Below are 25,054 nucleotides of genomic sequence, written 5' to 3' on the forward strand. Positions count from 1 at the left end.
CGAGCTCTCCTTCCCGCTTCTCAGGTCTGCTACCGTTGACTTCTGCATTACACAATCAGACAGACGCCCATTGCTTGCCCAACCACACGCGTTGATTCCCCCCTCCGAGGTATATAGTTTATTTCCTCCCGCGTCACCGCCAGAGTGCCCCTCCTTCCATCCCACATGTCTACCAGACTCTTCCGCCCTTTACAACGCATCGTGACATCTTCACTTGCATCAACATACCGAACCTTCCACTCTACATCGCCCAACATGGTTGTCCACAACGTCCGCAAGTAAGTCCAACTAGCCCCATGCACGTCGCTATCTCGCCTTCAATCTGCACGCTCCACGCGCAACCGAGATGTGCAATAATATTGTACAAAATACTGACCACTTTGTCCGTGATTCAGCGCCGAGGAATGGAAGGAGACCCTCAAGAACAACAGACTTGTTCTTCTTGACTGCTTTGCCACCTGGTGCGGTCCCTGCAAGGCTATCGCGCCCCTTCTGCTCAAGTAAGCCTCAAATACTCGAAATGACCAACAATGCTACGTGGACCGCTCGCTGATTACCCTACCTTGCCCACAGACACTCCAACAACGAGGACTTCAAGGACATTCACTTTGTCAAGATTGATGTCGACGAGGTCCCCGACGTGAGCCAAGAACTCGGCATCCGTGCCATGCCTACCTTCATGTTCTTCAAGGACGGCAACAAGGCTCAGGAAATCGTCGGTGCCAACCCCGTTGCCCTTGAGAAGACCATCGCCACTATCGCCGCCGGACATAAGGAGGAAACGGCCAAGGAGGCGGAGGCGGCTGAGAAGGCCGCCGCCGCCGCCGCCGAGAAGCCCGCCGAATCAACTGAGGCGAAGCAGGAGTAGGGAATAGACATACTTGCATCAAGAGGGGGGCAGAAAGGAAGACAGCTATTCCGTGTAGAGCTTGTCCACAGTTCAAGATACCAAACAAGGAAAATAAAACAAAATTATATCTACAGACTTTATCCAGGCTGAGAATCATGTTGTCGCCCAGCATAATGAGATGATTACCTTACGCAAACGTCGTTGCTGCTTTTTTCTCAAGGATTTTCTTCTTATTTATAATTGTACTGCAGTGGAGCTTGTCCTTGAGGATCAGCCTCCGATATGGTTGCGTAAAACATCTCATTATTTGAAGTGCGGCAGCCTGTCTATTTGAATGATCACTAATCTGACACAAGGATAGCGGACACGCGACGGCATTCACCGGCTCTTGGCGGTCGGTTTCCGCTTTATGACCGGGAGGTGACTCAAAGATTAAGAAAAGAAAAAAAAAGCCGTAGGAAAGTTCCTGACCGATGGGCCCCGCGCCGGTTTTCGGCTCGGCGTGGGCGGGGACACTTGTCCGCGGGAAGGGGGGCGCCCTGAATCGACAACATGGTGTCAATTGGGAGATAAACATGGCGCGATAGTGTGTCTATGCAGACATAAGTCACCAAAAGGCGTTGGTCGACATGCTTAAAGCTTCGTGTTCACTCTCTTGATCGATCTGAAATCCTTTAAAGCTGAGCAAATCTAATTTACCCAATTACGTTCAAAGATAAAGGAGCTTGTAACCAACAATACCTTCACAGAAGTACTTACTTATATATACACCTCTCCGACTCACCGACTTTGCTTGAAAGACAATCGGAGCATCTAGAGTTGATAGCTTGAATCGCGACCCAGACATTTCATAATGACCAACAACATTGTTGTGCTCGGGTAAGCAGACAGCAAATCATCTCAATGTCCAATCACTCACCGTGTCCAGCGCTGGTGTCTCAGGCCTGACCGCCGCCCTGCTGTTATCGAAGAGCAAAGGCAACTCCATAACCGTAATCTCCAAGCACATGCCAGGCGACTATGATATCGAGTACACCTCGCCGTGGGCTGGCGCCAACATGCTGCCGTAAGATCACGCACCACCCTCAACGCGAGGGAACATGGAACTAAAGCTAGATTCACAGCATGGCCCTAGAGCTTGACAGCAGATGGGAACGCAGGACGTGGCCTGAGCTGAACCGTTTGGCCGCCGAGGTCCCCGAGGCCGGCATTCACTTTCAAAGTGTGTATCCATAGCCTGAAATGCTGCCACCGTGCATAAAACCCCTAGAATACTGACCTTAATGTCCAGAGAGCCGCGTCTTCAGACGCAAGAAGGACATGGAGGCCGGCGGCAACCCCTACGACGCGCTCTACGCCGTCGACCCGTGGTACCGCAACGTCCTCCCGGACTACCGAGAGCTCCCAAAGGACGAGCTGCCGCCCAACGCCTACTCCGGCTCCGAGTTCACCTCGGTCTGCATCAACACGGCGCTCTACCTGCCGTACCTTGTAGGCCAGTGCTGCAAGAACGGCGTCGTTTTCAAGCGCGGCGACGTAGCCCACGTCAACGAGCTGACGGCGCTGCACCACTCGGGCAAACCCGCCGACATCATCGTCAACAGCGCCGGGCTTCTGGCGTGCAAGCTGGGCGGCGTGGAGGACAAAAAGGTCATCCCCGCGCGCGGGCAGGTTGTCGTCGTGCGCAACGAGGTCGAGCCGATGGCCACCATCTCCGGCACGGACGACGGGCCGACAGAGGTGTGTTACATGATGACGCGAGCGGCGGGCGGCGGAACGATCCTGGGCGGGACGTACGACAAGGGCAACTGGGACGCCAACCCGGACCCCAACATTGCGATCCGCATCATGAAGCGGTGCGTCGAGCTGTGTCCCAGCTTGACGGGCGGCAAGGGTATCGAGGCGCTGAGCATCATCCGCCACGGCGTCGGTCTGCGGCCGTACCGCGAGGGCGGGCTCAGGCTCGAGATTGACAAGACGACGTTGGCGGATGGCACGCCGATTGTGCATCATTATGGCCATGCTGGATGGGGATACCAGGGGTCCTATGGCACGGCTGAGGGTGTTGTTGAGTTGGTGAACAAGATCCGGGCGGAGAAGGGGGAGAATCTGGCTACTGAGCCCAAGCTCTTTTCCTGGGACCGACCGAGCAAATTGTAGCTTTTTTTGCATATTGAGGTTGGATTTGAGTTTTTGAATGGCAATTGGTTTAAATGAAGCGGAATTAAGAATTGGAAGAAGCAATAATAAACAGTAAGCGGACATTGACAAACCAAAGCCATCTGACAATAGTTGCTTCTTACACCACAGTGTGACCTGTCCCCAAGATGGCAAAGGCGGCACCGTGCAACTTGGACCCTGCAGCCACGAGTGCAACCTCCACCTGCCGTTCGCGACAGCTTTCAGAAGCTCCCCTGTACATCACCAAGCTTTCCGAACCTGCGCAATTCAGCCCGTGAAGCCTCACCATGGCCGAACCAGCGCCCCCGATTTACGTGCAAGCGTCTCGCTTTGTGCTGGATGTTGCCAATGGCCGTCACGCACTCTCCAAAGCCATACCACCCGTCCTTCTTGCGCTGGATGCCGTCCTCTGTGGACTCATCATCTGGAAGATCCCCTGTGAGCGGCGAACAACTCCAGAAAGAAAGTGACAGAGTACTGATTGTGGCATTGTAGATACCGAAATTGACTGGGTAGCCTACATGGAACAGGTCTCCCAATATGTATCGGGCGAACGCGACTATACCAAGATCAAAGGCGGCACCGGACCTCTCGTATACCCTGCCGCCCACGTGTACACATACACGGGCCTATACTACCTCACCGACGAGGGCAAGGACATCTTCCTGGCCCAGCAGCTGTTTGCAATCCTATATCTGGCGACTCTTGCCGCTGTAATGGCCTGCTACTGGCAAGCAAAGGTACGCCATCTGCTTCTGCTCCAGAACTACGGGTAGCTAGACAATTGAATGCTGACGATTCTCTCCCGTCACCAGGTCCCGCCCTACATCTTCCCGCTCCTGATCCTCTCGAAGCGCCTCCACAGCGTCTTTGTTCTGCGCTGCTTCAACGACTGCTTCGCGACCCTCTTCCTCTGGCTCGCAATCTTCTTCTTCCAGAAGCGACTATGGACACCGGGCGCGATCCTATACAGCTGGGGCTTGGGAATCAAAATGTCACTGCTACTCGTCCTCCCCGCCGTGGGAATCGTGCTCTTCCTCGGACGCGGCTTCGGTGGAAGTCTTCGCGCGGCATGGCTCATGGCACAGGTGCAAATCGTCATTGGGATCCCCTTTGTCTCGAATAACGCCAAGGGGTACCTCGGTCGTGCATTTGAGCTGTCACGGCAATTCTTCTTCAAGTGGACGGTCAATTGGCGCTTCGTGGGCGAGGAGACGTTCCTCAGCAAGCCCTTTTCAATTGCACTACTAGGACTCCACGCGACGGCTCTGCTCGTCTTCGCCTTGACGCGGTGGCTCACACCCACGCAGAGACCCTTGTCGTCCCTCCTCCCGGCGATGCTGCGGGGCAAGTCCCCCTTCTCGGCGCTGGAGGAGGCCCAGGTGGCCAGCCGGGTGACGCCGCGCTACATCCTAACCACGATCCTCTCGGCCAACGTCATGGGCCTCCTCTTTGCCCGGTCTCTCCATTACCAGTTCTACGCCTATCTAGCCTGGTCGACTCCGTACCTCCTCTGGCGCAGCGGTCTCCCCTTTTACGTGGTGTATATCCTCTGGGCGGCGCAGGAGTGGGCGTGGAACGTCTACCCCAGCACGGACTTGAGTTCGGAGGTTGTCGTTGGCGTGATGGCGGTCACCGTGGCGGCTACGTGGCTCGGCACGGCGGATGAAGGTGCGCCGGCCGAAAAGCCGGAGTCGAAGAAGCGGTGATGCGGTGGCAGTGGTGGTGGTGCTTGAACAGGGGCAAACATTCAAGTCATGTAAAAAGTCGCATTTCGCATCAGTAGTCGTCCTCGGAATCGGATGGCGGCATCTTGCCCACATTGGACTCTTCTTCGTCGCTGTCTTCGTACGTGTTGGTCTTGACAAACTCCTTGGGCCTGGCATTTCATCAGTCAGCAATCGAAGTGAAGACGCACGTACGTCTGCACATAGTGTGGAAAAGCTCACCAGTAAGCTTGCTTGCGCCAGGCCTTCTCGTCGCGAACGACGTTGATGATTTCGCCCATGACACGCCCGTCGTTCTCCTCGTATCTCTCGGCCAAGACGAAGCCGCCGCGCTTGATCCATATCGTGTTGCGGAAACGTTGGGCGAGCTCGAGGATAAAGTCCTTCTTGTTGGGCAGCTCGCAGGCATAGAGGTTGTTGCCCTCGGCCTTGACGACGCGCACGATGGCCTGGTTCTTTTCCAAGGTTGCCGGAGGGGTCAGAGTGTCTTCAGCCGCCTGAAGGGCGGAGCGCTTTGGTTTGCCCATTGGGTTTATGGCTGGCTGGCACGATGTTCGAGATTGAGCAAGATGATGGGATCAGGGAACTTTTTTTTCTTTTCTGGTGGTGAGTGACGATGGTGGGGTAAATTTTCCATCTAGGGATTTTTTTATTTTTTTTTTTGGAGGATGGAGGCGGGGTGATGTTTACTTTGTGGAGTACGTACTCCGGGCACTTGAAAGCTCAGGTTCTTCCTCTCAAGAGCCATTAAGAAGAATTAAGTCAATCCAACCACCAGACTTGGAAACGAATTGAAACATCCAACTAGACAATACTAAGTCATTGAGACTTAAGAAAATGTAATCAATGTATTTGGTATCACTCCAGGCATCAGAAGGGCTACGGGGTATAGGCATGGCAAAACACCGGCATCTTCAACCGGCGCAAACGAACCGAGCTTCTGCCGGCGGAGCTTCTCCGCGCCCCGGGGACTGGAACACCGACCACCTGGCTGCGCTAACTTGCGTTTTCCCACGCGGTCTCGGGTCCGCGACCCGCGATCAGTCGAGACTAGAATCTGGAAACCATTTTCCTTCCCTCCCCAACCTCCCATACCTAGTGCTCACCTTGCTCTAGCCACTGACGCTGATCAATCATTGCTCGTGACACAACAGCTCGCTCATGATACGGACTCAATGTTTCCAAGTGGATAGAAAACAGTCGTCGTCACCAACAAGTCTTGCATTCGTATCGCTGCAGCAGCCCGTCTGCTTTCACACCGTCTCGAATCCATCCCCAATTGCAATCGGCCCGTCCCCCACATGTCTGCGTTTCCAACCGGGGATATTTATCGAATGCCATCAAGGAGGCTAGACCAACTCCAGCTCGCCGGCCAGAGTACACAGGCTGCAAGTCCACAAGACCGGGACCCCATCTGCTTTCCTCTCACGAGCCTTGAAGGATTTTTTTCCCGTCTTTTCTTTCAAAGCCAGGTGGGGAAGCATGCAGGACTATCTGAACCCTGCATATGCTTCTTGTTCATAGGCTTGAGATAATGAACCCCTCCGACCCGCAAGGTGAAAGGGTCAGGGAGGCCCGCACACCTTACACGCCATGACGCTCTCGGAAAGTTGAACAGTTCTGTCAAGGATCCACGGTGGCTGCTACTATCGTGAGATTTTCCATTACTGTATACTTTTGCTACCTCCTCAGGTGGCCCGTTAGCCTTTTAACCGGATTACCTGCCGTATTTGTAAAAGCTTTCACTACCTGACTGAGGTACCTCGGTGACTCACTTATCTTTCTAGCTCCTCCCACAGATACATGAACCTTTACACCCTTCCACATTGTCAACTTTCCACTCTCACTCCCCTCAACCAAGGCCTTGGCCAGCGTGTTCCCGCCAGAACCCTGAACACAACACCGCCAAGTCCCTCCCTCCTAGATCCCAAACATGGAGGCCTCAATGTTCAAGACCCTCGTCGAGGTCGAATCCCGCGACCTAGACGCCCACCCTCCCCTCCTCCCCGCCGCCCCCGCCAAGGCCGTCCCGCGAACCTACCCGGGCGCACCACACCACCGTGACGGCTCCTCCATTGAGCTCGCCCGCATCGACACCGCCGCAGCCAACTACAACAACAAGAGCAGGACCGGGACACCGCGGGGCAGCGCCGGTCCTTCCCGGGCACAATCGCCGTCCCGGACACCCGGCTCCGGAAGCGATATCGAGATGAGCCGGCCCTCGACGCCGACGGCCTTTGACGTCCTGCAGAGCATCACAGACCCGCACATGAACCGTTACCGCATGGCCGCGTCGTGCCTCATGAATTTTGGCAACGGGCTCAACGACAGCGCGCCAGGCGCCTTGATCCCCTACATGGAGAAGTGAGTCCCCCATACCTAAGCACGCCCAGCGAGTCCGTGAGAACGACAGACTAACACCACATCAGACACTACGACATTGGCTACGCAATCGTGTCCCTAATCTTCATAGGCAACGCCTTCGGCTTCATCTTCGGCGCAGTCTTCCTCGAATCCCTACGCCTCAAGCTCGGCCGCGCCCGCCTCCTCGCCCTCGCCCAATCCATCATCACAATCGCCTACGCGCCCATCCTCGCCCAGGCCCCCTTCCCTGTCGTCGTCGTCTCCTTCTTCCTCATCGGCTTCGGCATGTCCATCACCCTCGCCGTCAACAACGTCTTCTGCGGCTCCCTCCGCAACGCCACCACCGCCCTGGGTTTCATGCACGGCGCCTACGGGGCCGGCGGCACCGTCGGACCTCTGATTGCTACCGCCCTCGTCACGGCTGCGAAGGCGCGCTGGAGCACGTATTACTTTATCCCCCTCGGCCTCGCCATCTTCAACGGCGTGTTCTCGACCTACACGTTCTGGCACTACGAGCGGGACCTCCCCGCCGGCGGCGCCCAACCTACGCCCGCCGCCGAGGCCGCAGCAGCAGCAGCGAACTCGTCCTCCTCACAGCTCCTCAGCATGTTCACCGCCCTCAAAATTCGCATCGTCCTCCTGGGCGCCCTCTTCGTCTTCGCCTACCAGGGCGCCGAGGTCTCCATCTCGGGCTGGGTCATCTCCTTCCTCATCGCGACGCGCAACGGCAACCCGGAATCCGTGGGCTACGTCACGGCCGGCTTCTGGGCGGGCATCACCATCGGCCGGCTCTGCCTCTCGCACCCGGCCCACCGCGTCGGCGAGAAGCTGTTCGTGTTCCTCGCCACCGTCGGCGCGGCGGTCTTCCAGCTGCTCGTGTGGCTGGTGCCCAACGTCGTCGGCCCCGCCGTGTCGGTCGCGATTGTCGGGTTGTTGCTGGGGCCGATTTACCCGTGTGCGGCGGCCGTGTTTATGAGAGGGATGACGAGGACGGAGAGGGTGAATGGGATGGGGGTGATTAGTGCGTTTGGAAGCTCCGGGGGCGCGGTGGCGCCGTTTACCACGGGTATGGTTGCGCAGGCTGCTGGGCCTTGGGTATTGCATCCGATTGCGATTGGGCTGTTTGCCTTGATGATGGCTTCGTGGTATGGTGTGCCGCATGACAGGAAGAGGAGCGTATGAGTGCTTCACAGAAGTCGTGGTAAATGGGGTACATCCCAACGACCAAAAAATAAGAGTGTCTGGCCAAATACCACCAATTATATGGCTGGGATGGTAGGAAAGATCCCAGGCTTCCAAGTACTTTGGAAATTGGTTTTAGTGATAGACTGGATGAGTAAGAGTATGAATTCAATCCGGATAGGGGATATTTGATACATACTGGCATTGCGTCAATATCATAAAAGCTGTACATATGTAAAACATAATCAAACGCAAGAGTGTGGCATTGCTCATTATATACCCCGTAGACCCAGTCTATGTCTATATCTAGTGTCAGAAAAGGAAGATCTCTGTTCTCCCGTCCTCGCTTTATTTGTATCTATACCGCCTCTGTTCTCTTCCTTTCTAGAAATACCTCTTGTATTTCTGTATATGTCCCTCGATCCATGTTTCGTTCGTTATCTAGTGGATACGTCCCCGCGCGGCGTCCTTGACGCTGAGCTTGCCCTCAACAATCTGCTTAACCGTGGACAGGATATCGGAGAAGTCGTTAAAGGTGACAAAGGAGATGCCCTCCTTTTCGCAGTAGGCGACGAGATCTATCAATCCTGTCAGTGACGTCCCATGAAGAGCCGATGTCGCAACAAACAGAATGAACGATGGCGGGGGCGGGGTAAAATGAGTCTCACCTTTATCGCGCTTGGCAAACAACAAATCCGTCTCGCGCGCAGCAGACAAATCAGAGACACCATCACCAGCATAAAACATGACGGGCCGCTCGGGCAGCGACGAGTACTTGCGCAGCTCAATCGACTTGTCGTGTCCGTGGATGCTGTCGTCATGGTAGACAATCTGCCACCCTCCTTCCTCGTTGATACTCGCCTTGCCCTCGCGCGGCGCAACCTGGTTGCTCACAATCTGGATATGCCCATCGACTTCCTCCTCGCCGAGCCACTGCACGAGCAGCGCGCGGATAATAGGCCGCATGCCGCCGGAGATAATCACGACGGGGACGTTGTTGGCGCGGCACCAGGTGTAGAACTCCTTGAAGACGGGGTCGAGCTTGACGTTCTTCTTGAGGTACTCGATGCACTGGTCAAAGGGGAGCTTGACCGAGTCCATCATCTCCTGGAAGCTGTCGCGGAAGTGCTTCTTGCCCTCGAGGACGAGAACGTTGCCCGCGCGGCGGTTCTCGTAGCCGTAGCCCACGTTGTCTGTGAGGAAGTCGTTGGAGTCTTCGAGGGTGATTGTGCCGTCAAAGTCGGTGAAGAAGATGAAGTTTGGGTTCGTGGCCAGGGCCGGGGTTTCGCTGACGTGGGAGCCCATTTTTTGATGGTCTTGAATGTGTCGGTGTAGTAGACAAATGTCAAAGAGTGCGGTTCTTGGAAGGATGGTGAGAATACAAGTGAATGCTTCTCAGTAGGGTGCGTGGGTGGGCGAGAAGTGTGTGTGTGTGTGTGTTCCTGTCTTGGAGGGTTTGAGGAACTGGAAATTTGGATGGAGGGGGAGGGGTAAAACCAAAAGGCTCGGAGGGTCACCAACAGATTTAGTTCAGTTTACAGATCCTTGCATGCGCGAGTACCTTACATGCAGATTGAGAAAAATCCATCAATGCTCAACGTGGAACAGCACGGTACATATCTAGCCGGAGGCTTCGAATCGAGATACTCCGCGCCTCCTACTGCCTGTACCTATTGGTCTTTCTTACTACCAATATGGTCCATCCTTGAATCAAGCTGGAATACAGCGAGTAAGACTCTTCCCAAGTTCCCAACACTAGGCAATACTTTCCACTGTCTAGTAAACTTGTCCGAGCAAGAGGGAAAATCTACCGTTAGTCCCGCTCCAGTGACGACATCCGCCCCTCTTATCCGACCGTCGCTTTGGCGGACCCTTGCAACGAGTCAGCGCGCGACCAATGGACCCTGAGAGCGCAGATTGCTTTGCAATTGGTTGGCCTTACAGCGCATCTCTAGCGGCCTCTGCCCGGGTAAATGTAGCAGTTGCTTCAGTGCGTTATAGGTAGGCGAGTGCTTGGTGGGCTAGTCTCCAAGTCGAGGGCCATTCTTAGTTGCGGGTAACGACACGTGCGGGTGGTGCAGAAACCTCAAGGATACTTTCAGAATAAGGCATGATTTCTAGTCAATGAGCTAAATGGCAGATATTGTCCAGTAAAAAAAGAGTAAGAAAAAGTAATAGAAAGACCGGACTTGTAGTCAAAGCTCGCCCAATCTCATCTCAATACTCTTCTTTGCCTTGCACTTTTATCTCGAGGCTTATCTACAAAGTACTAAACCAAACATGAAGCAACGAGCCTTCTTCGTAGAAACCGGCCAAGGTCATGTAAACGAGTTCTTCGACTAACACGTAGACTATCATGATGGTCAACTCGAATTATGTCGGATGAAAGGCTGATTCCAAGCCAATTTGAAAAGTTACTCGTCATGAGTCTATTGCTAAACAGATCCTCAGTCAAAAGCAGTGCAAATCGACTCGGTAGACATGCCGGGCCGTCAGTCTTCTTCGCCCTTCTACCGCCCCACTTTCCACACCTTCAACCCCGGCACCGGCCCGACGGGAGCCTCTACATCCTGAACGGCAGGCGGTGAAACATCTCCAAACCCCCAATTGAACCTCTCCCGGCAGAAAACCAGCGCCAGACCCGCCCGGTGCGCTCAACACGACGCCGAGTCCAGCCCCGAAAAAGCCCACTCGCTCCGCCCCAGAAGACCGCAGCTAACCACCTTGCCTTACCTTACTCCTCGTCCAAACTTTTGAACCTCTCTCTCCAAAATCCCTCCCGCCCTCCGTCCGCCGACCCGGCTTCCCCGTGCGTTCTGAACCACCCTCGGCCCATCCCCCAAACCCGCCAATTGGGCCGCTTTCTCTCCCGTCCTTTCTTTCACCGTCGAGGAAAGGAACAGAGAAGCTCGGCTTACTCTGTCCACCATCGTCGTATTCCGACAAACCTTCAACGGGAGAGGATGCACTCCATCGCCAGGCCGGCGTCGCGCCTAGTCCACGCCCGCCTCGGAACGGCACACCTCTCACGATGGAGGACCCTCGCGGCTCCGCCACCTCCGCGCCATAACCTCACATTGTCGTCGTCGTCGCCGCCCCCCTCTCGACGGTTCTACTCGGATCTGCCACCGATCTTCGCCCCCCCGCCGCCGAAGGAAGAGCCAAAGCAAGCTTCTCCGACCTCGACCTCCTCGACGACGAGCAGCGACCCGTCGACCCAGAGCTCGGATGCAGCCACTTCAAGCTCCTCCACAGCTCCCGACTCATCTTCGTCCTCTTCCTCGTCCTCGTCCTCGACACCAGACAAAGACACCACCACGAGCCCCTCCTCCTCCTCCTCCTCGCCCAAACCCGACACCCCCAAAAACCGATCCCCCGACGACCCCCTCCCAGACACTGCAACAAAAATCTACACCGCCCTCCCCCCAGCCCTCTCCGAAAAACTCTCCCACCTAATGGACACAGCCCAAACCCGCCTCCTAACCGCCTCGACGACCCTAAACACCCTGACCGGCTACGCCCCCATCGAGGAAATCAAACGCCAAAACGCCCTCCTCGAAACCCGCCTCGCCCAGGCCCAAGACCTCGTCCGCACCGCCCGGACAACCTACAAAACCACAAACGCCAAACGCGCGACGACCCAGCGCGAAGTCACGACCCTCCTCGCGCGCAAGGAAATGTGGTCGCCCACCGACCTCGAACGCTTCACCCAGCTCTACCGCCAAGACCACTCCCTCGAACAAGAAGTCGCCGCCGCGTCCGAAGCCTTGACCGACGCAGAACACGCGGAGCAAGCCCTGGGCCAGCAGCTCAACGCGGGGATCCTGAAGCGTTACCACGAGGAACAGATCTGGTCCGACCGCATCCGGCGCGCGTCGACCTGGGGAACATGGGGCCTGATGGGCGTCAACGTGCTCCTCTTCATCGTCTTACAGTTCGTCGCGGAGCCGTGGAAGCGCAGACGTCTGGTACGCGGCGTCGTCGAAGAAGAGAAAGCCGTGCTCGAGGGCGTGACGGCCGAGTTGGCTGGGCTCAAGGCCGCGTTGGCGCAGAGGGAGGCGTACGAGGATGCCGCCACGGCTGATGATGTAGCCGCGTACATGGCGTCCACAATGGCGGCGACAGGGACGACAACACCCGTTGTGGCAGCAGAGGAAGAGACGCCACTGGCCGCGGCGGAACCCACATCAGTAGAGGAAGCAGAGGAGCTTCTGGCAGCCAAGGTCGAGGAGCCGGCCGTCCAGCACGAGATGGAGCGCGAGGTCGCGAGTGCGCTCGAGGTCTTGGAGACGCAGGTCCCCGAGGCGAAATCATGGCGCGAATCATGGCGCGAGCTCCTCGCCGACCCGGAGCTCCTAAAGGCGAAAATCGCCGATTTGTACAGCGAGCGCCGCATCGATCTCCGCATGCGCGATGCGTCCATCTTGGCTCTCGAGGGCGCTGCCGCTGGGGCGACGTTCGCGGCAGCTCTGGCATTGCTGCTGGTGAGGAGGACATGAAGAAAGAAAGAACATCACATCACCACTAGAACGTGATTGTAAATACATCTGTACAATATGATACCATATAGAGAGAGCATGGGGGAAACATCCTCTTCGATATTGGCACAAAAAACAACCACGTCGATCCTCAGGACACACGGGGCGAGCAATCTTGTCATCCGCTGAATGTTCCGTCTATTAAAGAAGCTGCGGCAGGGGTGGCGCAAAACCTCGCTGATATACCTCTAGTCACGGTTCCGCCGACTTGGCCCCTTTTTCCAATGTTCACTGGTGAACAGTCGGGGCCATACTACTTTTTGCTTCATATATCGTGTTCGCCCGTCACTTCGTTTTTTCCGCCTGCGGTTTATCGTCACAACCCCCGACGACGCGCAGCGTCTTCACGCAGCATCAACAAGCATCGCTCGTGCTGGACATGCCTATATGGCACACATAGAGCTGGCGCTTATCCACGCTGTACCCGCTCGGCATTCTCCCTCCTTCTCACCCTCATCGAAGACGTCACTGAAAGGATCCAGCAACATCCAGGGCTCATTTTCAATCTAGTTTCCATCATGACTCTAGTCAAAGTCGGCAGTGTAAGAGAAACCACGGAACTCTTCTTGCATGGCTTGCGACAAGACTATAGTCTGGTTAGCTGCTGATATATCCGTCATGACAACGAAGATATACATACCTGATTGGACAGGGGTCAGGACAGGTGTAACGCTTGTGAACTCAGAATCGAAGTTGCTGGTATCGGTCGCGCTCTTAATCTGCGGCATGAAAGGCGGCGCAACGCGCTTGTGGTAGATATCATCCCAGTTGATGTTCCTAAAGAACGGTTGGTTCATGATCTCCTGCGCGTCCGTGGGACCGCTTCCAAGACGCTGGTCGGGCTCTCTGGTCAGGAGCTTCTGAAGGATCGATACGGAGTCTCTGGGCATGTGGATGGGGTACAGAGGCTCGTCAGCAAGAATGGCATCGTAAATTTCGTCCTCGTCCTCTCCTCGGAAGGGTGATTGCTGGAGAAGCATCTGGTATATCAAGACACCAAATGCCCACCAATCAACGGCACGGCCGTACTTCTTGTCGAGTAAGATCTGGACCAACAGTCAGCGGGAGTCTTGTAAAGAAAGGTGAATCAATATACCTCGGGTGCCATAAACTCTGGAGTGCCGCAGAAGGTGCTAGTAGTCGAGCCGAACCACATGTCTTCCTTGCAAAGACCGTAATCAGCAATCTTGATGTGTCCGTCCAAGGTCAAAAGGATGTTGTCAAGCTTCAGATCACGGTAGATGACACCGTTCTCGTGGAAGTACTTGAGCGCCAAGCAAACCTCGGCGGCGTAGAACCTAGGATTTGGTCAGTCAATGTCTTGGCGAAAATGGACGAGGGGTTACGTACTGCGCTCGCTTAGTGCCAAACTGGCCTCGCTGAATGTGCAGCATGAGATCACCACCGCTAATGTACTCCATAACGAAGTACACACGGGTCTCAGTCTGGAAACATGCGTGAAGGTTGGTCAAGAATGGGTGCCTCTCCCGGTTGGCGATAAGGAATACTCTCTTCTCGGAGCGAATGCTCTCCACTTCGTCATTCTCAATGATGAACTCCTTCTTCAACACCTTGATAGCATAAAGCCTCTTGGATCGCTTCGTTTCCGCAAGCATGACCTTTCCGAAGTTACCCTTGCCAAGCACAGCCAGGAAGTTGAAATGGTCGAGGCCGATACGTTGACCAGTTCCAGGATCGGTGGCGGAAGGCAACGGCTTACGTCCAGCGCCAGAGCTAGGAACACCCCCAGTTGATGCAATGGGTGAGATTTGAGGTGGCTCCTGCAGCTTAGGCGAGGAGACGGGCGATTGCTGGTACATTTGCTGTTGGGGAGGCTGCTGGTACTGCTGAGGGGGAGGCTGTTGCTGCTGCGGCGGCTGCTGCTGAACAGGTCGCTGCTGTTGTTGCTGTTGCGCAGGAGGATGTTGGCCGTATCCAGCTTGCTGGTTGACTTGCGCGTAGTCTGCCGGGTTGTACTTGGGTCCGCCGCTGTTGTACGAGTCTGGTTGCTCTGCCTGAGCCGGGTAACCAGGCCGTCCACCGTAACTTGAGTAGTCCTGAGACTGAGGCTTTTGCTGTGAAGCCATTGATCCGCTCATCGCCGCCGTCGCTGCCGCCGCCGCTGCCGTGCTTGAAGAAGTGCGATCAGGGTGCATTGGTCGCTGGCCAGGCGGAGACTGCTGCTGCTGCTGTTGGTACATCAACTTGGCAGCCTCAGTTGCCTCCGGTGACCCTCCAGCATACGGCTGGCCTCCACTATGAGGAGAGCCGATAGTGCTAGTTGGGCTTGTCGGCTTCTGCCGCAGCGTCCGATCGCTCAAAGACGTGGAAGTCTTATTCTTGGAGATCATTCTAGTAGACTTGATACCCTCCAAAATCTGGTTCGCCACGGCCATTGACATTCCACAGAAGTCAGGAACAAGGTGTACGCATGCCGCGTGTGCTGTGAGGCCACATTCTATTCAAAAGTCAGCTTTGTCTTTAGTTTGCCCGTTTGGTACTTCTCGCAAACTTACCCGCACATTTCCTGCAGTTCTTCTTGCCAAAAGGCAAAATGTAACCGCAGTGGCAACACCAGTTGGCTGTCATGTTTGAGAAGGCCTGGAATCTGTGGGGGATGCGGTGATTGATCTTCTCTTCGTCCGGATCAGTTTCAGCGTTACTCTTACTGATACATTTGGTGACAACGCTAGAGTAACATTTAGTGTGGCAAGTGTACTTGCAGTCCTCGCACTGCATGCCTGTCGAATACTTGAGGAAGTCTCCGCAAAGAGCGCAGCGCATGATGTTGTAGAACTGGTGTTGGACAAACTTGTGTCCGTACATCTCGTGAACCTCCTCCTTGCGCTGACGAACAGCACCCACACGGCCGAGACCTTGCAAGTTGACGGGGCGGCGAGCGTTGTTTTGCTTGAGGAATCCCAAGGAGAGTTGAATCTGACCAGCAGGCTCGAGGTTGAACCAGCCGTCGATGGGCTGCTGAGCGATCGGAGGGTTCGCCATGGGAGGCTGTCCTTGTTGACCTTGTTGTCCTCCAACGCCAGGAGAGGGGGGAGGACCACCCATTGACTGCTGCTGCTGTTGAGGGTTCATTGGGAATTGCGCCGGCGGAGCACCCATACGGTCGGCCGACACCCACCCAGAGCTGTTGATCTCTGCTTCGATCCTCTTTCTTCTCATTTCCTCGGCGATGTCGGAGATTCTGACCCAGAGCATGGCAATAGGAATGGCATGCTCGCCAGGCTTATCATACACTGTAAGTTCGATTTCGTTCGCCTTGTCGACTTCAAGAGTATGGTACTCGGCTTCCCACTTGTCGGTTCTGGTCACTCTCGTGCGGGCGACGACGTTGTCTTCGACCTTGACGGCGATGAAAGTCTCGGGTCCTCGGCTAAAGCGACTCATGGATGCGTGATCAACGTCCTTGATTTGTCCGACACGAATGGTGAGCTGGCCAGACAGGGGCTTGCGGAGATTAGGCATATTGATAGAGTCATCTAGGAAGTGTTAGCAGGAGCAGTCCGACGAGATAGCTTTCCGCGAGCATAAAAGCTCCAAAACGTACCATCCTGGGCATCAGATGTATCCATGTCGATGTGCAACTCCTCGTAGCGCTTCATAGCCTGCTTCAACAAAAGAATTTTCTGCTTGCTCTCAACTCTTCTAGCGGCAGCATCAGCCTTGCTCTTGCGATCTCCTTCCATGCCGTATAGCTGAACCATCTTCTCGATTCCCTTGAGATACTGCTCCTCCACGTTGAGCTTGAACTGAATCTGCGACAGCATGAGCTGAATACGAGGGCCGAGATAGGGGGTATCATATTTGATAAGATCTGCAGCGGATAATCAGCAACTCAAGTTGGTTGAAAAGGTTTCGGGGGTAATGCGCACCAAGCTTGGTGAAGTTGGGGCGCGGCTTAGGGATGGAGGAAGAGGGGCCTGGATTGGCATAAGGATGGCGGGGAGGCATCAGGTCGGCGTGGCCGCCAATCTGGCTGTACTGGACATTGCCGCCCGACGTTGCGCTCCCGGCACCATAACCGCCACGCTCTGCCCAGGCATTCGCATCCTTGGGGGGAGGGGCGGGCGCATCCTCAACGTCGCCGCTCAGAGGTCTACCGTCACCGGAGGGGGATCCCATGGACATGTTGTCCATACCCCGACGGAGCTGTGCCTCGCGAAGCTTCTCTTCGAAGAATTGCAGGTTTCGACGACCATCGCGCATCTGGGAATCGAGTCGTGATCGCACGGCCTCGTTGTTTGTCTGGGCTCTCATAGCATTGGCGGCGTTGAGGAGAGCCTTTTCGCGCTCAATCTTTTTGAGGATATTTTGGATGGCATCTTCGTCGTTCATTGTGACGGTGGGGTTGCGCGACTCCACGCGCGGGAACTATGTGTTGTGTTGATGTTGATATTTTTTTTGGTTGGAGGGGAAAAGAATGAGCTTTGAAGCTACTTGAGATTTCAAGAAGAGCCCTAGTTGAGGGACTGATGCGTTCAGGTGTAGTGTACGCAGATTCTCTCGCCCGCTCTGTTGTGGTCACCGCAATATCGCGCAGGTGGTGGGCGAGGTAGTGGGTGCGAGGTATGGTATTGATAGGATACGACGCGAGGAGAGAGAGGATGAGGGTGATCGAGAGCGAGGTAGGTAGGTAAGAGATGGGTACGAGGTTCAGTAGCGAAGTATGCGTATGGATGAATACCGGAGATTCGGCGCCGGAGGGGCTCGGGGTAGGTTGGCACGGCGGGAGGATCGGTCTGTCGGAACTGTCACGACACAAGATCGGTGGGTGCAGCCAGCCCTCGAGTCGTGAGGTGGTGTTGTTTTTTCGCAGGTTGGGCTGTTGGTGAAGGATGTCGTCAGTGGGTTTTGGAGCAGGACGGGACGCAAAGACGGGGGGTTTCTCGGGAGGGGTCGCTCTCTCTCTTTCTCTCGCGGCCGCCAGTGCGCAGGCGGGCAGAGTGGAGGTGGGTGAGGGAGGACGAGGAGACGGTGGGCAGCGGAAGAGGACGGGGTACCGGGAAAGATGTATTTTTTGTGTGTCTCAGGTCGGAAAGATACTTGCAACACAAAGTATTCCTCGACCTTCACTTCAAAGTCCTGAATCCCCGAGCTGCGGCCTGCCTTTGGGCTGCCCGCTCTGAGTGCACGGGAATTGGGAAATACCTACTGCTACCTAAGGTAGGTAAGGTACCTTACCTGAGGTATTGGGTACGTACCTCTTTTGGAGGGGAGGGAGGGGGACGACCTCAGCGAGTCCTGCCTTGCCTGAGGTGCTTCCTGCCGTGATGGAGGGGTGTTACGAAAGCACCCGGCACGGACGAGGCAACTCTGTAACTCGATGTGAAGATGGCAGGCGAGCTAAAAACAAGGTACCTTATCATTCAGACGATTATTGCAATTAAGGCACCTTACTTTGCCTGCCCTCATATTCCCATCATTTACCACTCGTGCCACTGCAATCCCACAGGTCCGAGGGTCAGTAGCTAAGGCCAAAAGATCATCAAAGATATCCGCAATGTTATTTCGACCATCCTCGGGGGGATCCATCGGCGTCTCATCATCCCCATTTCCTCTGATGCCCAACAACACTCGTTGCGGGTGCGCTTACCAGGTTTGTCCCTCTCCCATGCGGGTATCCATGCCCAGTATCCGTAAGGTAAGGCCAGCGCGGATACCTGCCTACACTGCTACAGCCTACCTGCAACTGCATACCTATGTACCTAGAGGCTAGAATCAGGGCCAGCTGCTCTAGGATGGCACAAGTTTGATGTCGTATTCCAGGCGATAATGAAAAGGCCGCACTGGCTGGCGAGCTCACTCGCAACTTGCAAAGCAGGGAAGATGGGCGCATAGGGCAGCAAAGCTCAGCTGGACTGTTCCGTTTCTTCCACACCGGTCGCCTTCTCTTCGTCCCATCTCAGGCATCTCGGTGTCACCAGCCAAATAGTTGGCAGGCAATGAAACAATTCAACAACTTGTGGCGGCGCCCTGATGATTCACAGAGGGGAAGACAAAAACTCGCAGAGCAAGCGACCTGCAAAAAGTCCTGGATCGGACGTGGGGCTCCAAGGCTTTCCTAGGACTTTTTTCCTAGGTACACCGTACCGTAATGTTTCACCGTGGTGAAGATTCATTTCTGCTCTGCGCCAATCATTTTGCTTTCCCGGGTTCAGACTCGCTCTTGTCACTTTAAGCTGATGATACAATGGACAATGTACCTTTGTACACCCACTCTCAGATATATCCACACAGTACCTCTCTCTCGTCACATATACACTTCACCACACTCTTGTCTGTCTCTCCAGACGAACTCCGATGAGCCCAGTTTCTCGCCGATGGGCCATACATCAAGGAGACGCAACGTCATGGTCACTTATACACATTGCCTGGCGGTCAGTGTTGATAAGGTTCTACCGCCCAGCTGAAGCACTAATCTTGCTTTATGGAGGCACGGATACTGTATGGCATTGTATAAAGCGGACGGTACCTGTACCACCATCTCCAAGTCTCGGGGAGTTTATCGGCCCAGTTTTCCCAACACGGCCCATCCTCGCAGTCGCCGGGCTTGCAGCAGCTGCATCATCGCCCGATCCCCCATCACGACCACCACGCACAAATCACACTTCACACACGCGCTGCCCGTCACCTTGCCATGATCTGATGATGCAGCCCTAGGTCTCCCGTCTTCCGTCTCTACGTCTAGCCCTGCTCTAGTCTGTTTTATTTACTTTTCGTACAGTAAGTACAATGGGACGCATGATCCCAGGTTCACGCTGACTACGCAGGATTCATCCAAGTTGCTTCTAAAAGCCGATAATCCCATGAACGATACCGAGCACATGCCAATGTTCCATATTCACCATTCTACCTCTCAGTATACACCAGAGATGCCCGTCATGCTCTTCTCCACCACCAGCAAACGTCTCAAGCATCTGACAGATTCCTCAATACAAGAGGCCTCCTCGCCAACGCCATCGCCACAGAGCTCTATACACCACCGCCCACCTCGCGATTTGGGGGTTTTTTTACCACCGGCCGACTTAGCCTCCCGGCTGACACCTCTGCCGGAGAGGTCTCGCCAAAATGCCCCTACCGCCACCACACAGCTGCCGGCCGGCCTTTCCGGCCCAACGCCGCGCCACACCGACGGCCAAGTCCTCAGCCCTCTACTCCAGGCACTAACACCACAAATCTTCCCCCAGATTCCACACACACGCACACACACGATCTCTCACCCACACCTCCGATGAACTTCGATAAATAATCAAACACGCGGGTCCCCTTTTTCTGAATACGAACTGACAACAGTTGACCTACCTCTTCCGGACGAGGAAAATGTGGATAGCTAGCCCATCAACCCCGAATCCGGGTCACCGCCTGTTACTTCCTCAAAAGTCACCTCTCATCCTATCGTTCTTGTCCCAATCATAAACAAGATCAACGGAACTTCCAAACCACGGCTCAGCATGTCATCTGTAACGCTTACCTGAAACGAACTTACCAACCAAGCAGCTCACTCACTGCCAACCACTACACGCGGCTCAGCTGAACCAAACACACTGGAGCACGTTGAGCCGCCATATGCATACTCAAGAGGTTAATGCCAGCCATGGAAACACAAGTGACAACAACCACTAGGACTTATCCGAGGGGGTGGGAGAACACGTAATTCCAACCCGCCAACTTCGAGGGCTTGACGTCGCGGAACCGTTTCGACCCACCCTCGCTCCGCGGCCGCCGTCCAAGGTGGCCCTTCCCCCAACCCACCCGGTCCGCGTAATGCCAGAGAAACCTACCGAGAGGAGGTGGGATATTGTACTTAATCCGTTACTGTATCCGTATCTCTATCCCGACCTCGGATCAGTAATGGCTTGGAAGGTTGCGGCTCAAGCCGATCAACTCTCTCTCGCTCATGCCTCTCATCGTCGCTATTCAGATCATCGAGATGCGACGAAGCCAATCATGACCGCTCGGACATGTCATCGCGTAGTGGTTTGGGTATTTTTCGTAAATGCCTTCCTCGAATCACATTCCAGTCAAATTCCCCTTGGTCTGTGTACTGTTAATTGGCGTCTGTGTTCTGGTCTAAAGTTTGATGCGAAGCGTGTAAGGTGCTGTTGAGCTCATGCAGGACAACGCGGCACTTACACATTGGACGTCTAAAATGGGATGAATGAATTATGTCAACGTCAACGACTCCTGGCTTCCACAAAATGTCGGCCATTCATTTCATCTGGCGATTTGGTTTGAACTTCATGAAATGACCCCTGCCAAAGGAATTGCCTAAAGTCGGTTCCGCATCGATTTGGAGTATGAAGTACGAGGTATGAAATGCAGACTATAAAATTCATAGTCGCCTAGACTTTGCACACTGGAGTTCTTATGTGAAGAGTAGGTCCCTAGGATGACATCATGCCAGCTTGCATCTTCGTTGGTAGGAATTTGCAACTTGATCTGCCAGACGCTACCCAATATAGGCCCTACTTCACCAGCCTGGAGCAGAAGCCCTTGGCAGACTAGTATTTTGCCGAACGTGACTCAAGTTACTTCCACTTGACAATGCCCTCTGGCCATTGTCATGATTAGGCCACAGATACCAACCATCAATAGCACTGGTCGACTCAGAGCACCTGTCGAAAATCCCCCTCAATGTTGACGCCATGAAGTAATTAAGGCGGCTCAAAGTCCTACGAAGCGGGTAGAGGCATCGCGGTATGCCAAGACTCGAATCACGCAGGCGGCGCAACTTCGCAATGAGGCCCTGGGGACTTTTCACATGAGATTTCATGTAGCATCTAACGAATCATCATTCGCGAGGCAATGCGCCCCAACACCGAATCGTGTCGCTTTTACTAACAAAAGACGCCATCTAGTAACCTACACGACTCCCAAGGAAAAAGCTTTGCAACTTTGATACCTTCTTTCTTCGCCATTCTCTCAAAACGCGTCTACCGCCCTCTCTATGCGGTATACTCCTTCTGCAACAGCTTGGCGATAGTGTTGAGCTGGATGTTGCTCGTGCCCTCGTAGATGGCGCCGATCTTGCTGTCGCGCCAAAACTTCTCGGCGGGGCCGTCGCGGACGAAACCCATGCCGCCCATCCACTCGATGGCGAGGCCGCTGACGCGGCCGGCGACCTGGCTGGCGTACAGCTTGGCCATGGCGGCGTCCATGACAAAGTTCTCGCCCGCCTCCTTCTTGCGCGCCGCGTTGTAGACCAGCGCGCGGGCGGCGGCGATCTCGGTGTAGGACTGCGCGATCTGGTGCTGCATGCCCTGGAACTCGCCGACGAGCTGGCCGAACTGCTTGCGGTCGTTCCAGACGTATCTTGAAAAGGGGGTTAGTCTGAAATTTTACAAAGAGAGAGGAATAACCTAGGGGGGGGAGGGGGGTCTTACCTGACGGCGTTCTCCCAGGAACCGAGAGCGAGACCAGTCATCTGAGCCGCGATACCGATACGACCCTCGTTCAGGAGACCAATGGCGTACTTGTAACCGGCGCCCTCCTCGCCGAGGAGGTTCTCCTTGGGGATCTCGACGTCGTCAAAGTTGATGACGCACGTGCTGCTGGCCTTGATACCCAGCTTCTTCTCCTTCTTTGCGATGGAGAACCCCTTGGCATCCTTCTCGACAATGAACGCCGTGATGCCCTTGTACCCCTTGGACGGGTCCAGGTTGGCAAACACGATGAAAAAGTCGGCCTCCTTGGAGTTGGTAATCCACATCTTGGAACCGCTAATCTTGTACCCGCTCTCCGTCTTGGTCGCCTTGGTCGCCAGCGCAAACGCATCAGAACCACTGACGGGCTCGCTCAGACAGAAGCTGCCGACGGTGCTGGTGGCGAGCTTGGGCAGGAAGCGCTTCTTGAGCTGGCTGCTGCCCCACTTGATGATGGCCGTGTTGACGAGGGTGTTGTGGACGTCGACGAGGACGCTGACGCTGGGGTCGACGCGCGCGAGCTCCTCGATGCCGATGATGGCGCTCGTGAAGTTCATGCCCGCGCCGCCGTACTCCTCGGGGATCTCGACGCCCATGAGCCCCTGCTCGAACAGCTGCTCCACGATGGCCGGGTCCATGTTCTCCGCCTCGTCCATCTCGCGCACCTTGGGCGCGATCACGTCGTTGGCGAACTTGCTCACCGCCTCCTGCATCGCGGCCTCGACCTCGGAGAGGTGGGTGATGGGCGTCGGGGGGATGTCGGCGATGTCAAAGTGGTCGGCATTACGGCGGCGCTGGGTGGTGGAAAGGGGTCTTGCGGTCCTGGAAGGGGAATGTTTCAGTATCATGGCTAGAGTCTGCGGAAAGACTGAGTACTTACTGCTGGAGTGGCGAGAGCGCTCTGCCCGGTGTGCAAGTCCTCACCCTCGCAAGGGCAGCAACACCACGGCTTCCTCTCAGAGCAGGGCGAACGGCCCTAGAAATCGACGACATGGTATACGATGTGATGTGTATATAGTCTCGAGATCACTCAGGCAAGTCGGCAACAGCAAAGAGAAAACAGGGTAAGGAGAACTCCGGAGGTGCGGGAAGATCTGGGGATCGTGGGAACTCCTCGGCTACTTATGGTCTCGCTCGGCCGTGCGGTGTGCTAGCTAACAGAGAGAAGGCAAACGCCCGGACGGAAACGGTCAATTGGCGTTGAACGGTTTCCCGAAATAAAGGGTGAGACGGTAAGATGAGATTAATCGTAGACAGGAGAGCAAGTCAGGAGTATTGTGTAGGTAGAGTAGAGTAGGCCACACAAAATAAGTCAAACATGCGGTGCGCCCTAGACCGTGAACCTCAAAGCCATTCGGAGCCACGGTACCTGGCGGCTGGCGAACAGACACAGCGCCCGCTTCAGCCGAGGATATCCATCCCGCAGCGGGGGGACACTGGGGGGCCAACACTGTCCCAAAGTCCCCAGTTTTGCTCCAAGTCTGGGGGAAAGCCGACGGCGTAGCACCCAGATGGGCGACGTGCCAGGGGGGGTTTCTTGGGGTTCTACGGGTGACACGGTGACGCTAGAGTCGCTTACGTCAGGACCTGAATTCTTGCAACGGGCATGTGATGCGCCTCTAAAGCCGCCCAGTGCGAGTCACCTAAGCCGATGCCGTCCGTGGTCCGAGTCGCAAAAGGACGGAAGTGGGTCCGGGGGACGGAATGCGCTCCTCTGGCCTGAGGCGTCGATTATCATTCAAGTTGAACCCCCTGCGATAGCCAAGTGCCTTAGGTAAGCAAAAAATCCAGCTTCCAGGGATTCGAATGCACACCTGGGTGCCCAGTCGCGACGATAGCTTCTAGATTGTGACGACAGCAATTGGACGCCGAATACACTCGACACCATTTGCCCGACATGGCCAGCACACTCCTCAGATCCCTTTTCGCCCCGGCGATGAGGCCAGCGGCCTTCCCTCGCGCCGCCTCCATACTCACACCGACTGCGAGCACCATCACCACCCCCCTGATCCGATCCTTCTCCTCGACGCCCGTACAAAATGCCACCATCATGCAGGTCCTGAGAGTCCGTCCTCCCTCCCTGCCTCCCTCTCTACACGATGCACTTAACTAACTCTCCCAATCTCGCAGGGCTGCCATAAGAAGGGCAAGCGCGCCCGTCACGCCGTCTCCCCCGCCCTGTCCGAGATCAACGCTCCCGCCCTCAAGGGCGTCTGCCTCAAGGTCGGCATCACCCGCCCCAAGAAGCCCAACTCTGGCCAGCGCAAGACCGCTCGTGTCCGCCTCTCCAACGGTCGCCACGTCACCGCCTACGTCCCCGGCGAGGGCCACAACATCCAGCAGCACAGCGTCGTTCTCGTCCGCGGCGGCCGCAGTCAGGATTGTCCCGGTGTGCGGTACCATCTCGTCCGTGGCGCCCTCGATCTCGGAGGCGTGGCGAACCGTGCTACTTCCCGGTCCAAGTACGGTACGATGAAGCCCAAGAAGGCTACAGTTTCTTAAATTGGAGGTCTTGAGTTTGGAAGATGATATGAGTGGAAGACGCATGGATGGGCGCTGTGGAAGGGATTCAGAGCGGAAGGGTACTTTTGCCCTTGTTGTGGTGTACGACTATTAGACACCATAAGACATATCAAGACGTGTACTATTACAATGTACAAAATACCAAAAGAGATTTCACAATATTCAAACATGTTCAAGAAGTTCAAGTCAAAGCTGGACAAACACCAGATGGACCCTTCCATTTGCCTATATCTACACAGCAAAAAACGT

The 25,054-nt window shown here is 55.3% G+C and overlaps 11 protein-coding genes across 11 annotated transcripts; 7 read left to right on the plus strand and 4 right to left on the minus strand.

The window, feature by feature from the left end:
* Positions 1-165: 165 nt before the first annotated feature.
* On the plus strand, positions 166-868 carry CABS01_09836 (thioredoxin; the record flags this gene model as incomplete). The annotated part of the gene is made up of 3 exons (XM_060543192.1): positions 166-278; positions 396-500; positions 574-868. The coding sequence occupies 3 exons, from the start codon at positions 166-168 to the stop codon at positions 866-868; spliced, it is 513 nt and encodes a 170-aa protein (XP_060399890.1).
* Positions 869-1,703: 835 nt separating this feature from the next.
* Positions 1,704-3,010, plus strand: CABS01_09837 (FAD dependent oxidoreductase; the record flags this gene model as incomplete). Its single annotated transcript, XM_060543193.1, has 4 exons — positions 1,704-1,729; positions 1,779-1,916; positions 1,975-2,072; positions 2,142-3,010. 4 exons carry the CDS (start codon positions 1,704-1,706, stop codon positions 3,008-3,010), a joined length of 1,131 nt encoding a protein of 376 aa, XP_060399891.1.
* Positions 3,011-3,318: 308 nt separating this feature from the next.
* CABS01_09838 (uncharacterized protein) lies at positions 3,319-4,740 on the plus strand (the record flags this gene model as incomplete). The annotated part of the gene is made up of 3 exons (XM_060543194.1): positions 3,319-3,469; positions 3,527-3,771; positions 3,847-4,740. 3 exons carry the CDS (start codon positions 3,319-3,321, stop codon positions 4,738-4,740), a joined length of 1,290 nt encoding a protein of 429 aa, XP_060399892.1.
* Positions 4,741-4,810: 70 nt separating this feature from the next.
* On the minus strand, positions 4,811-5,285 carry CABS01_09839 (translation initiation factor 1A/IF-1; the record flags this gene model as incomplete). The annotated part of the gene is made up of 2 exons (XM_060543195.1): positions 4,811-4,910; positions 4,981-5,285. 2 exons carry the CDS (start codon positions 5,283-5,285, stop codon positions 4,811-4,813), a joined length of 405 nt encoding a protein of 134 aa, XP_060399893.1.
* A 1,406-nt stretch (positions 5,286-6,691) lies between these two features.
* Positions 6,692-8,304, plus strand: CABS01_09840 (major facilitator superfamily transporter; the record flags this gene model as incomplete). The annotated part of the gene is made up of 2 exons (XM_060543196.1): positions 6,692-7,122; positions 7,188-8,304. 2 exons carry the CDS (start codon positions 6,692-6,694, stop codon positions 8,302-8,304), a joined length of 1,548 nt encoding a protein of 515 aa, XP_060399894.1.
* Positions 8,305-8,745: 441 nt separating this feature from the next.
* CABS01_09841 (2,3-diketo-5-methylthio-1-phosphopentane phosphatase) lies at positions 8,746-9,609 on the minus strand (the record flags this gene model as incomplete). The annotated part of the gene is made up of 1 exon (XM_060543197.1): positions 8,746-9,609. One exon carries the CDS (start codon positions 9,607-9,609, stop codon positions 8,746-8,748), a length of 864 nt encoding a protein of 287 aa, XP_060399895.1.
* Positions 9,610-11,267: 1,658 nt separating this feature from the next.
* On the plus strand, positions 11,268-12,803 carry CABS01_09842 (She9/Mdm33 family protein; the record flags this gene model as incomplete). Its single annotated transcript, XM_060543198.1, has 1 exon — positions 11,268-12,803. One exon carries the CDS (start codon positions 11,268-11,270, stop codon positions 12,801-12,803), a length of 1,536 nt encoding a protein of 511 aa, XP_060399896.1.
* A 1,352-nt stretch (positions 12,804-14,155) lies between these two features.
* Positions 14,156-17,195, minus strand: CABS01_09843 (calcium-independent protein kinase C; the record flags this gene model as incomplete). Its single annotated transcript, XM_060543199.1, has 4 exons — positions 14,156-15,300; positions 15,359-16,339; positions 16,408-16,674; positions 16,733-17,195. 4 exons carry the CDS (start codon positions 17,193-17,195, stop codon positions 14,156-14,158), a joined length of 2,856 nt encoding a protein of 951 aa, XP_060399897.1.
* A 2,471-nt stretch (positions 17,196-19,666) lies between these two features.
* Positions 19,667-20,095, plus strand: CABS01_09844 (uncharacterized protein; the record flags this gene model as incomplete). Its single annotated transcript, XM_060543200.1, has 1 exon — positions 19,667-20,095. The coding sequence occupies one exon, from the start codon at positions 19,667-19,669 to the stop codon at positions 20,093-20,095; it is 429 nt and encodes a 142-aa protein (XP_060399898.1).
* Positions 20,096-21,805: 1,710 nt separating this feature from the next.
* Positions 21,806-23,275, minus strand: CABS01_09845 (acyl-CoA dehydrogenase; the record flags this gene model as incomplete). The annotated part of the gene is made up of 3 exons (XM_060543201.1): positions 21,806-22,172; positions 22,244-23,104; positions 23,163-23,275. 3 exons carry the CDS (start codon positions 23,273-23,275, stop codon positions 21,806-21,808), a joined length of 1,341 nt encoding a protein of 446 aa, XP_060399899.1.
* Positions 23,276-24,179: 904 nt separating this feature from the next.
* CABS01_09846 (ribosomal protein S12) lies at positions 24,180-24,784 on the plus strand (the record flags this gene model as incomplete). The annotated part of the gene is made up of 2 exons (XM_060543202.1): positions 24,180-24,347; positions 24,413-24,784. The coding sequence occupies 2 exons, from the start codon at positions 24,180-24,182 to the stop codon at positions 24,782-24,784; spliced, it is 540 nt and encodes a 179-aa protein (XP_060399900.1).
* Positions 24,785-25,054: the final 270 nt, after the last annotated feature.

The sequence above is a fragment of the Colletotrichum abscissum genome (genome assembly GCF_030869225.1).
Source record: "Colletotrichum abscissum strain IMI 504890 chromosome Unknown Scaffold_24.1, whole genome shotgun sequence".
Taxonomy (NCBI): domain Eukaryota; kingdom Fungi; phylum Ascomycota; class Sordariomycetes; order Glomerellales; family Glomerellaceae; genus Colletotrichum; species Colletotrichum abscissum.